The 12,313-nt window shown below is 49.9% G+C and overlaps 1 protein-coding gene across 2 annotated transcripts in view; it reads right to left on the reverse strand.

Moving 5' to 3' along the window:
- Positions 1 to 7,706: 7,706 nt before the first annotated feature.
- The window catches only part of Hapln2 (hyaluronan and proteoglycan link protein 2), a 7,150-nt gene continuing 2,543 nt past the window's right edge, over positions 7,707 to 12,313 (reverse strand). The window contains exons 3-7 of one of the 2 annotated variants that reach the window (XM_021158692.2): positions 11,417 to 11,558; positions 10,852 to 11,205; positions 10,612 to 10,728; positions 10,309 to 10,491; positions 7,707 to 9,930 (exon numbers count right to left, since the gene is read on the reverse strand). In XM_021158692.2, coding sequence (XP_021014351.1) covers positions 9,647 to 9,930; positions 10,309 to 10,491; positions 10,612 to 10,728; positions 10,852 to 11,205; positions 11,417 to 11,504 — 1,026 coding nt within the window. In that variant the 5' untranslated portion in view covers positions 11,505 to 11,558 and the 3' untranslated portion in view covers positions 7,707 to 9,646. The remainder of the gene's footprint in view (positions 9,931 to 10,308; positions 10,492 to 10,611; positions 10,729 to 10,851; positions 11,206 to 11,416; positions 11,559 to 12,313) is intronic. The other variant, XM_029474900.1, reaches the window with a different exon arrangement.

Below are 12,313 nucleotides of genomic sequence, written 5' to 3' on the forward strand. Positions count from 1 at the left end.
CCAATGGGCCTCTCTTTCCAGTGATGGCCAACTAGGCCATCTTTTGATACATATGCAGCTATAGTCAAAAGCTCCAGGGTACTGGTTAGTTCATAATGTGGTTCCACCTATAGGGTTGCAGATCCCTTTAGGTAGTTAGTTAGTTTGTTTGTTGACAATATCTTCCTATGTAACCAGAACTGGCCCTGAACTTTGCAATGTAGATCAGGCTAGCCTGACCAGGAAATAGTCCTTATCTCAGGAGGGCAGTTCCCAAGTGCTGAGATCATAGAAACAGGAGCGAGCAACCATGTAGAGATGGGCTTTACTGCCTTTGGGATTTACTATCTTTTACTATTTTATTTTATGTGAATTAGTGTATCTATGTGAAATGACTAAGGTGCCACCATATCTCAACTTCATTTTGCATCTGCTAGACACTTCTCAGCTCTCTACCCATCACCTCTAACATTCACGTCTAACTTGGGTACACAGTTGGGACTTCCATGACTCTGAGCATGGTCTAGATGGATTAAACAAAATAATTAATGTTTACAATAAATGAAGAAAGTATAAGTAAAAAATAATTGCTATATTATGAATGAAATAACCCCTATGTTCTGTCAAAATCAAATGTTATTGTAAGTTTACTCTGATCCTCATCTTTGGCACTAAGAGACTCAGAGGCGCAAACACACTCTTGATCACAGTCCAAAAATAAAGGACTCTTCTACTTTTAATATTCTTAATCAGTATGATTGTCTTTAGCTTTTTTTAAAAAATTTTTTTAAGATTTATTTATTTCATGTCTGTGAGTACACTGTCACTGTTTCAAACACACCAGAAGAGGGCATCAGACCCCATTGCAGATGGTTGTGAGCCACCACATGGTTTCTAGAATTGAACTCAGGACCTCTGGAAGAGCAGCCAGTGCTTTTAACCACTGAGCCATCTCTCCAGCCCCGTCTTTAGCTTTCTTGAGTGGACTTATTACATTTTTGGAAGGCCCCAGCAAGATGGCACCACACAGGAGTCAGCTGTGGCTCTTTGTATTCTTATGTTAATTTGTGTCTCCAAAACTGCACAGAACATCTGTATACACTACACACATAGCTTCTGGGAACCTGACCCCAATTGGTTCTGATTGGTAAATAAAGGTGCCAGCAGCCAATGGCTGTGCAGGGCAGACAGAGGTGGGACTTTTAGGGTTCCTGGAGTAGGGACAGAGAGAAAAGGAGGGAGATGGACATTTGTCTTGTAGTAGGAGGAAAATGAGAGGAGAGGACACCTCACCTGATAAGGTGTGGGACAAAGAGCACAGCCACCACATACAAGCCGGGGGAGAGCGGCCCAAGAGGGTTGGACATCTGGGTCCAGGGCAGCCAAGATGAAAAATAGGATTTAGTAAGTAATAACTCTGGAATATCGGCGGGAGGTGGGTTAGCCACGTGGAGTAGGAAGTGGCCCAGCCATTCAGCTGATTAAGGCATATCAGGATACAAAGGCTCTGTGTGTGTGTGTGTGTGTGTGTGTGTGTGTGCGCGCGCGCGCGCCTTTCATTCGGGAACCCAGAACCTTGGGGGGGGGTGATGAGGGATGCACTACTGCGAGGGTTTATATTTAAAATGTTACTACTGCACTCGGCCCCACTCTGGACCTCCCCCAACGAGTGGGGAGAATGCAAGGGAGGTGCCCCTGAAGACATTCCAGGACCTTGTGCCTCACATGGCGCTTAGCGAGGTTTGGAATGAGTTCCTGAGTTCCCAGACACCGCAGTGATAGCCCTCTGATACTCCTAGGGGCTTGTATACTGAGTTCAGTTCTGGGTCAGTGAACCAGGCCTCTTGAGGAGCCTTCTTTGGGATAAGAGGTCAGACCTCTTGGGAGCCTCCTCAGAAAAGAGGGTGTATCATCTCTGAGGTGCATTCTTATGGGTTAGGAAGAAAACCCATGACAAGGAGCCTTTCCTGTCCTCTCACCCAAAGTTGGGAAAACATTAATAGAGAACCTGGTTTCCTGACTCATTCTAATTCCACACCCCGCTCCCCCCAGAATTGCAGAACTCTTTTGGAACTTACTCCGACCCCCCCCCCCAAGACAGGGGTTTCTCTGTGTAGCCCTGGCTGTCCTGGAACTCACTCTGTAGACCAGGCTGGCCTCGAATACAGACATCCGCCTGCCTCTGCCTCCTGAGTGCTTGGATTAAAGGCGTGCGCCACCATCGCCCGGCGCAACCTATTTTTAATAAGGGTTTGGCTTCTCCTCTAGCAGACTTAGTGATAGAGAAAGGTTATCAGGAAAGGAGGGAAGTGGACCTGTTCAGCAATAGTTCTTTGGGGGCGAGCTCAGTCATCTTTGGCAGCAGTTCAGTCCCCATAGCAAAACCAAATACGACTCAGTAGCTGCAGACCAGTCCTCTAGGCAGACAGACACCATGCATGAACCAGCAGCTACAGTCCAGTTCTCTCAGCAAGCAGACACCAGGCAGCTGTAGTTCAATCCTGAAGAAACTGCCAGGCTTACCAGCCTGCCTGAGGTGAGGCTGCAGAAGCAGCAAGCTGCCGCGGGAACCTTGAGAGCAGTGCTTGGGTGAGTTTCTCTCAGTGGCAACATTATCACAAGGTGAGCCCAACAACACTATATAGGATGGATCAATACATGTGTGCCTTTAGCGAAGAATATCAAGGTGGAGCAAACCAAACTCAGTGCTCGTCTCCCAGTGTCTATGGGATCATATTTACACTCCTTCATCAAGCATCCTTCCATGTGTCTGCTATATCCAAGCATCCTCTCACCCTTGTCTGCTTCAGGAAAAACAGTCTTTCACGTGTTTGCTTTAGTAAGCCATCCCTTCATCTGTGTGCCCCAGCCAAACATCATTTGACTGTAATTAACTTTCTAAAGACCTAGACGTTTCCATTTCACACTCTCTCTCATTTCTTGAGACAAGGTTTCTTTGTCTATCTTTGTCTGTCCTGGAACTTGCTCTGTAGACCAGGCTGGCCTTGAACTCAGATATTTACGTACCCCTGCCTCCCAAGTGCTGGGATTAAAAGTGTGCACCACCACTTTCCAGCCTGGTTCTATCTCTTTTTTTTTTTAATTTTATTATTTATTTATTTGTTTGTTTATTTATTTATTTATTTATTTATTTATTTATTTATTTATTTGGTTTTTCGAGACAGGGTTTCTCTGTATAGCCCTGGCTGTCCTGGCACTCACTCTGTAGACCAGGCTGGCCTCGAACTCAGAAATCCGCCTGCCTCTGCCTCCCGAGTGCTGGGATTAAAGGCGTGCGCCACCACGCCCGGCTTTTTTTTTTTTTTTTTAGATTTNTTTNTTATATGTAAGTACACTGTAGCTGTCTTCAGACACACCAGAAGAGGGAATCAGATCTCATTACGGATGGTTGTGAGCCACCATGTGGTTGCTGGGATTTGAACTCCGGACCTTCAGAAGAGCAGTCGGGTGCTCTTACCCACTGAGCCATCTCACCAGCCCCGATTCTATCTCTTATGACAGATCTATATTCGGATTTTAGTCGGGATGAATGGCCAGCCAGCTCCATGAGTGACTGAATACAAGCTGGGCAAATTCTGCCTGATGGAATATTTTGTTATTGGCATCTTTGTCTTGTTTTATCCCCTCCCTGCTGTTGAGAAGAAGAAGAACTCAACTCCTCTCTAAGCTCAGCTTTGCTTAGTGGCGATTAGAAACTGAGCTGGGGTACAGCTTACGCTTTAGGAAGAGATCTGTAGCCCCATCATCCGTTTTTACAGGAGTGATGCTAACCTCTTTCTGGGATTCCGTTGACAGAAAACTCCATGAGCTGATTCACCTTTCAGTTTGCCTTTGTCTGTGCACCCCCTGGCTACCCCTCCCCTTACTTGGTCTTTGCTTTACACCTATTTCTTTCCCTGCTTTTCCCAGCTCTCCACCCTTCACAGTCTCATCCTAACTCATTCCTGTTGCTCTTCTCCCACTTATGGTCTTGCCCAGAGCCTGAATTTGATCAACTCCTATCCCCCTTCTCCCAAGGGGCAAGCTATATCTTGCCAGCCAATCTCTGCAAGATAAGGTCTGGGATGGAACCAGACAGCCTGTGGCACAGGGCAAGTGATGGCAGCAGGAGCCACAGGGCAGGACTGCAAGATGGACAGGGGAGGAGCAGCCTTCCCAATTCTTTAACTCCACAGAGACCTCAGCATCCCTGGAGCCTTGCCGGCTTGTGAGTCCAGGACTACATCTCAGAGTGGCTAAAGGATGCATGCAAGTTTATCTGTGTGGAAGAGTCTATCAACTGTAGGGCTCTAGAGGGAGAATGGAGATAGAAGCTATCCTGGGTACCATTGTCTGTCATTTCCTCTGGGTCTCCAAGCCTTCTTCCTCTGAGATAGGATAGTCTATCTGTTCTTGAGACTCCTTTGTCTTATGCTTGTGGTCTGCCCTACCAAGTCTGGATACTCTTGCTGAGAAACTACCAGGATTACATTTGTAATTAGGAGCCATTTTGAGTCTGTAGCTAAGTTTCTGTCCTTGTTGTGAGTGGCCTGCCCTGCCACCTGGGGCCATGGTGAGCTGCCACTGAGAGCCAAGTCTGGGTCCATGGCTATCAGCGGCAGGGGTCAGTATTGATGTCCATGGGCCATAATACCATGAGGGATATGGATGTTTGAGGGTGTGCAGAACTGACCTCGCCCTTCACTAGATGCCATGCTCTGGACAGCTGGTCCCATCTCTCACTGCTGGCAGAGTGGGCCCTCTGCCTTGCCCAGGCAGCACAGTGGAGCTGACCCTAATGGCAGGGGTGTGGGTGAAGTGGTCTTGAGGGCATGAGCATGAGAGAGCTGACTCTGTCATTTGTGTGCTGTGGATGGCACTGGTATGGAGGTGATCCCCCACACATACCTCTAGCAGTCAGAAAAGTGGCCCCAGGTTCAATAGAGCAGGAAAGCTGTTCCTGCTTCTCACATGGGAGAGGGGACTCTGAACCTCACTTGGACAGCACAGTAGGGCTGGCCCTTGCCAAGAGGCACGAGTGGGCCAGCCCTGAGGGAGAACTGGCCCCGGCCACTACTCTACCATGAGGTAGCATGGGTGATGGGGTTCTGCCTTCCCTCTCCCCCTCCCCATCTTCGGTAGTTGGGAGAGCTGGCCTTGCCCCTTCACTGGCTGGCTATAGCACTCAGGAGAGTGGGCCCTGCCTGGGCAGCACAGTGGAGCTGACTCTGATGTTAAAGGCTCAGGTGACCAGCCCTGAGGACTTGAGAGCAGGTGAGCTGTCCCAGTCCCTCACAGGCTGCAGCACTTGGGAGAGTGGGCTGTGCACCTTGACAGGGCAGCACAGTGAAGCCGGCTCTGGAGGAGTGGGTACAGGTGAGCTGGCCCCTGAGGGCATGAGAGCAGAGCTGACCCTGTCTCCTGCTGATGGCAGCATTGGGTGACTGAGCCAGAGCAGTGCTTGAGAGCTTCTGGTGGTGTGGAAAAGGGAGAGCTCTGCTACCACCCAGGCCTAGACCTAGTGCTCTGAGATGGCCCACCCCAAAACCTACATCATCTGCAAATGGTTGGCTGTGTGAAAGGGCCAGGCCTGCTGTTCCAAAGGTGCAGGACCTCCATGACATAGGGCAACAACAGGATAACTGGGAGGAATCCCAGTGAGGATCCAATATAGATGGTGTCACAGATGCCAGAGACCCCGAACCAGATCAATGCTCCTCATGCTGACCCCCTTCTTCTTCCTCCACCTGACTCATGTCCCTTCTCCTGGACCTGTACCTGCCTGTGGTGGACTCCTCCCTGGCTCTTCTCTCTGGGACACCCTGGCTGAGACCAGAAGTCCAGTCTTTATCTCCTCTTCCCAGTCATTGGCTGTTCAGTCTTTTATTAACCAATCAGAGATAACTGAGGAGGGTATCCTTTACGCCATATTGATACAGGAGAGTCACAGAAATCAGCACATGAATATGCAGAACACAAGACCCTCCTCCAACAGCAAATGGTGGATATGAGGGGACAGGGAGATGAGCAGGACGGGGGTGCATGATGGGAAACTCACAAAGAAAAAAAAGGTTCTTTAAGGGCTGGAGAGATGGCTCAGCGGTTAAGAGCACTGATTGCTCTTCCAGAGGTTGAGTTCAATTCCCAACAACCACATGGTGGCTCACAACTTCACAACTATCTGTAATGGGATCTGATGCCCTCTTCTGGTGTGTCTGAAGACAGCTACAGTGTACTTGTCATATATATATATATAATCTTTTTAAAAAAGTTTCTTTAAAAAGTATTAGAAAAATGAAGTTTTTCAGTTTCTTCATGGAATATATCTGTGTTTTAAAGTTTATTTTGATATTAAATTAGATTTTTTTAAAAAAAGTAATTTCTAAGGCTAAAAATCTTAGAGATAGAATTATAAAATCCTAATTTATGAGAATTACTAATCTATTGTAAATAGTTAAAGGTAATTAAGACATAGAAGATAATAAACCCAGGCATGGTGGCACACGCCTTTAATCCCAGCACCTGGGGGAGGGGCAGAAGCAGATGGATTGCTTAGTTTGACATCAGCCTGGTCTACAGAGTGAGTTCCCAGACAGCCTGGGCTACACAGAGAAACCCTGTCTCATCCCCTCCCCCAAAGATAATTATCTTATAAATGATCAAATGTCTTTCATGTGTCCCAAATTGTGTTTGTCAAGCTAAGAATAAATGTAATTCATTTACAGAGACAAGGCTGGAGGGAGAGACCGACCTATACCTCCCACTGAATAATCTCCTGTCAGTGAAGCCTAAATCACGCACCGCAGAACAATTGTAAGGCAAGCTTCAAGTTTATTTAATATAAAATAATATTAAAAATCAGGTATATTTTAAAAACTGGTTATGAAAATCCGAAAGCTTGAATAAAACGGGTTAAATTACACTACACTTGAGTGGTAGGACACCCCCAAATTTAAGCATCCCCTTTTTCTCAGGTGGGACACAGACCCCATTAGGGTAAATTGCATGTTAGTCTCATTACGGGAGAAAGATTTTCATCGTGGGAAATTATACTTCCAGGGAGTCTGATGCTCCTGTCTCTGGCCGTGTAGGCTGGACCTAGAAACCCTCCTCCCCATCTGTAGGGAAAATGAATGACCCTTCATGTATCACAGAACAGGGGATGACTCTCTTACCCAGCAAAGGATCTTGCAGTCTGCATTGACATCCTGAGTGTCTCCAGCAACATCGAGACAAATAGCAATTACTCTGCCCTCAATGTCTTCCCAGTGGGGATGCTGTGAACAGGGGAAGCCTGTACCAGCCACCTGACTGGCATGGGACCTGCATGCTAGTTCAATTGGCTATGCCCTCTTCTCTGGCTTTCAATTATTCCTCCTAGCTGACAGGCAGTTTACCTGATTCTGTCAGAAGTTCCTCAGAGAGCTTCAAATATTATAAGACAGAGGCTCTGTCTGACTCAGGGCCAGTCAGTCTAACAGGCTCAACTACAGACATTCGTTTAACACTGAGTTATAGGTGTCACCTGGACCCACGATTGCTGGGTCCTGAGGAGGAAGAAACTGTGAAACCTGGAAACCCATTGTAAGGCTTAAGAAATTCAACAATGGACATTTGCTGATAGGGATGGCTCGATTCCTGAGGTGCCACAAGGAGGCAGAGGCAAAAAGAGACCAGTCTGACCTTGCCAGAAGAGACTGTTTATTTCAAACAGCAATGGACAGACATTCTCCTGTGGGAAAGGGGGTGCCTTTGAAGAGGGGGAACACTCGGAGTTTATATAGGGAGCGTTGGAAATGGAGACGTTAAATGTAGCTGCAGGGGCTACCCGCCACTCTGCAGTCTCTCTTTCCTGGAGTTGCTCATCTAGACAAGGCCATTTCAGCTTTAGGAAGGCTTTGTCCTGGCTATTAGGATGCAGGTGATAGAGAGGGTGATGGAGTCAGGTGAAAGTGGTGGGGGGAGGGGCTGGGGTGTCAACACAGGGACACGGGATCTCAGCGAGTCTAAGGGCAACTGAAACCTCCTTGGTCGGGATCTGGCAGAGGTTTATTTCTTCAGGGAATTGTGATGTTCCATTCTCCCTCTGGATTGATGCTAACATCAGACACAATGCTTCCTAAGGTGGTAACCCGGACAGCTCCCTGGGACTGGACTTGGACAAGATTTTACTAGCTCTGCTGTAGCTAAACACAATAGGTTTAATTATTTTTTTTACCTGATTTCTTTAATAATTAAGTCCTGACTATACACCAAATAACAATTGGCCCTTAGAAATAATAAATAAAAATAAACCAAAAGTCCCTGTAGCTGGCTTCATTGGACTCCATGGTCAATGACCTTATTCACAGTCCAGGGGTCTGTTTGTCCTTGTCCTCCTAGGTCTAATGATCAGGCCCTGCCTAATGAACTGATTGTTAATTAACTGATTGTTACTCCTCATAAAAACCAATGATTTAAAAATAACTTAAGTAAATGGATGAGTGAAATGTCAAGACTGTCTTGTCTGGACTCCATTTTGGTCTGCTTAGACATTCCTCAGCCCCTTGCCTTCGCCGCATAGTCTACACTTCGGGGACTTCCGTGACTCTGAGCATAGCCCAGATGCATTAACCAAAATAATTATTGTTTAGAAGGTATAAGTAAAAAATAATTGCTATGTTATGCATGAAATAACTACTACGTTCTGCCAAAAACAAATGTTGCAAGTTTCTTCTGACTCTCATCTAACATTGATTTAACTGTGGTTTGTATCTTGGTATCACTGAGCTTAGGGTACCAAGAGACTCAGAGCCACTCTTGATCACAGCCAAAAATAAAGGACTCATTCCCTTTTAATTGTCTTTATCAGCATGGTTGTCTGTATCTTTCTCAAGTGGATTTATTATAGAAGACAAGCTCACAGTGTGCCTGCCTGGTGCCTGTGGGGGTCAGAAGAGGGTGTTAGATTCCCTGGAACTGGAGTTACAGATGGTTGTGGGTCCTCGTCCTCTGAAAGAGCATCAAGTTAGCTTAGCTGCTGAGTTCTCAGTCCACACGGAATTTACCGTCTTTCATTGTAGACTTTAGCCAGATGTGATCCCAGAACTTAGGAGGTAGAGGGAGGCTGATGTGTGTGAATTCAAGGCCAGCCTAGTCTATAGTGGAAGTTCCAGGACAGTCAAGAAAAAATTGAGAGGCCTTGTCTCAAAATAAATAAATAAATAAAATTAATAAACTAAATAAAACAGACCTTGGAAGTGCTAAGTACATTTAGAAATGAGTTTAGTTTGAATATTTGTTTTGTAGGGCCCAGACAGCTCTGGAAGTTTGGAGTTCCTGGAAATTTTGAATAAGAAACCTTTGGGTGACTGGTTAGACATAAAGGGCAGCCTGTATTCTCCCGCGTAGATGGCTAGCCTGCTGAGACTTCCTCTCCTCCTTCCTCTTCTCTGTCCTTCGTGCTGTGGGTGCTCTCTAATCACAAACCCAGTATATTGCTGAGCCATAGATGCAATATATGTTTGTTCTTATGGAACAAAGAAGGTGTCATGTTATTTTATTGGTCAGTTAATGCCCGGGACGCCCCTTTGCCCAGGAGCCCGAAGCGCAGCGCTGGCCTGGGGAAGGCAGAAGTGAGGGCTGGGCCTTCGTCTATCCAGAGGGGACCCGCCACTCTGTCGCACTCCTACTTCTCGGCATAGCAGTAGGTCCCGTAGGACGCCTGCTGGGGTCGGGGGAAGCCGAAGCTGCGCACCCCGGGGTCAGGTAGACCCCCACAGCGCGGCCGCGGCGTCGTGATGGGGAAGCGAACGCTGCCGTCCGCTAGCCAGCCTCCGTCGCATCGATCCAGCCCGGAGAACTTCCAGGCGGCGTAGAGGTGCCCGACCTTGGCTACTACAGCTCCGCGCCTCCGGCAAGCCGCGTGGGCTTCTGACAGCGTCAGCCGCCCCGGCACGAAGAACACCTGGCCTGGAAATGTGAGTGGGTGACCGGCCGCCCAAAGCAGCTGACGTGGGATGGGGACCCGGCCGCGAAGCTCCGAGAAGCCCTCACAGGACCGTGCGGAGGAAAGTTGACTAGGATGCGCTTGCCCTGACATCAGTCTCTCTGCCTGGCTTCTGACACGGGCCCCGCCCCGGGCCCAGGCCCCGCCCATCTCTTCCTCCTGGCCCCGCCCACGACACAGGGAGCTGACCAGCGCCTGTTTCGCCAACAAATCCAGCTCCTGCCACCTCCTAGGTCCTTTCTCCCCTGCCCGGGAGTCCTTCGTCCTGGCTCTGACCCGGCACGGCCCTTCCTGCAGGCGGAGTCCCCAGGTCGGGCGCCGCCTGCCCGCAGTTGGCTCACCTGCCAGGGCCGAGGTGAAGCAGAAGGCGTCATAGCGGTCGCGGCTGCGGTCCCGGGGCCCGTAGCTGCGGATGCCTGGCCGCCCGTGGCCGCCGCATGGAGCCCGCGCGGTGAGCACAGGGTAACGCACGGAGCCCTCGAGCAACCAGCCGGCGTTGCACCAGTCCAGCCCCTCGGTCCACGCTGGTGGAGGAGGGGGTGGGGAGGACGGGAGTCACCAGCACAAGCCAGACTCTAGCTCCCGCAAGCTCGCCGGGGTCGATGTGCAGCTAGGGGGCCTCCAGCCGGGGATCCGCCGCTCACCCTGGTAGAGTTGGCCGTAAGTGGCCAGGCGTCCGTCCTGCTCTTCACACGCCCGCTTCGCTTCGAAGTAATTGAACTGGTAGCGGCCCCGGCTGGGTTGGTACGGAAACACCACACCTGGGGAGCGGAGAGCTTGGACAGGGCAGCTGGGTGCGGCGGGGAGCGCGGGCAGGGGAGGCCGGCAGAGGTGAGGTGCCCCATACAGTTAGGGAACCTCAGTGCCCGCGCAGGAAAGCTCACCCTCCAGGCGCAGGGTCAGTGCCACGCTCTCGTCCTCGATGCCATTGATGAGCTCGCAGCGGTACCGACCCTCATCCTCCAGACGCACGTTCTTGATGATCAGGGAGGCGTCCAGCCGATGCCCCTTCCGCAAGCTGGCGCGCCCTCCCAGGAGCCCGTAGTCCCGGGCGTGCAGTCCATTGGTAATGAGGATTAGCGTTTCCCTCAGCTCACCGGGCTCCACTTTGCTCCAGCGTACTTTGTAGCTGGGAGGCGAGGTGCCCAGGACGCAGGGCAGTGTGGCCGTGGCCCCACGACGAGAGTGAATGACCTCGTGGATGGGGGGCAGGAGGTAGTGGGGACCCGGATGGGGGGCTGAGCAGAGGGGCCACAGTGGCAGGCTTCTGATCTTCCCTGCCCCAAGTGCCCATTCAGACCTAGTCCCCAGAGGCTCTCCTCAGGCTCAGCCTTACCTCTCCCCACTGATTCTCACTCCCTAGGGACTTTCAACAGCTGCCCTTTTTATTCCTCCATCCCTTGGTCCCCTACCCCAGTGTTCTGGTTGGGGGCTGGGCTACGGTCTTACCCGGGTTCCCCAGAGCTTTGTGAAAGCTGGTGAAGGCCCAGGGGAGAAGGAAGCAGCAGAACGCAGGGAGAGGGATCCGGCTTGGCATGATGGTGTCAGCAAGCACCGTCTGTAGGGCACAGGTGATGGGCACTCCCTAGTACTGAAGGGAAGGACAGGGAGGGGGACAAAGATGAGGGTCAGCTTCTTGTTGGGTGCATGGAGGCATTTGTCAGCTGTAAGCCAACAAGCCTCACCTCACTGATGACAGGTCATCCCAGCCAGCAAGTCCTGACCTAGCATCTTTCTGGGTCCCCCAACCCAGCTACTCCTCAACCCAGCTACTCCCCAGGCCTTCCATTGGAATTTGAATCTCTGTATTCATTTGCCAGCAACACTCTCTACCCCATAACCAAGTTAAATACGATAATAAGATTTGTCCTGCTTGGAAGAGTCTCTCTCTCTCTCTCTCTCTCTCTCTCTCTGTCTCTCTGTCTCTCTCTCTCTCTTGATAAGATAACGTGGAAGCTTCTTCACCTCAAAGCCTCCAGGCTCCAGCCTCCCCTGCAGTCAATGATGGCTCCCCTAACTGACCCCCCACCCCCGACTCTGTACTGGAGTCCAGGCACCCTGGACTTAAGAGGCATCAAATTGGGTCTGACCTCCGGAAGACCTTCCCTCACTCTCCAGTCTGCCTCACTGTGGCATATGAAGTCTCCTGGAGCAAACAGGGAACTTTTTCCTCAGACCCTTATTATTGCCTCAACTACCCGTGCCACTAGGTTTTCCAGAATTACAATACATAACACCATCAAGTTACAAGAACAGTGTAAGCTGCAGCTGTCTGTCTGGGCTCTGGAGTCTCCTCCCCGCCCTACCCTGCCCTACCCTGTTTTTTGTTTTGTTTTTTTTTTTTTT

The sequence above is a fragment of the Mus caroli genome, chromosome 3 (assembly GCF_900094665.2).
Source record: "Mus caroli chromosome 3, CAROLI_EIJ_v1.1, whole genome shotgun sequence".
In the NCBI taxonomy this organism is placed as follows: domain Eukaryota; kingdom Metazoa; phylum Chordata; class Mammalia; order Rodentia; family Muridae; genus Mus; species Mus caroli.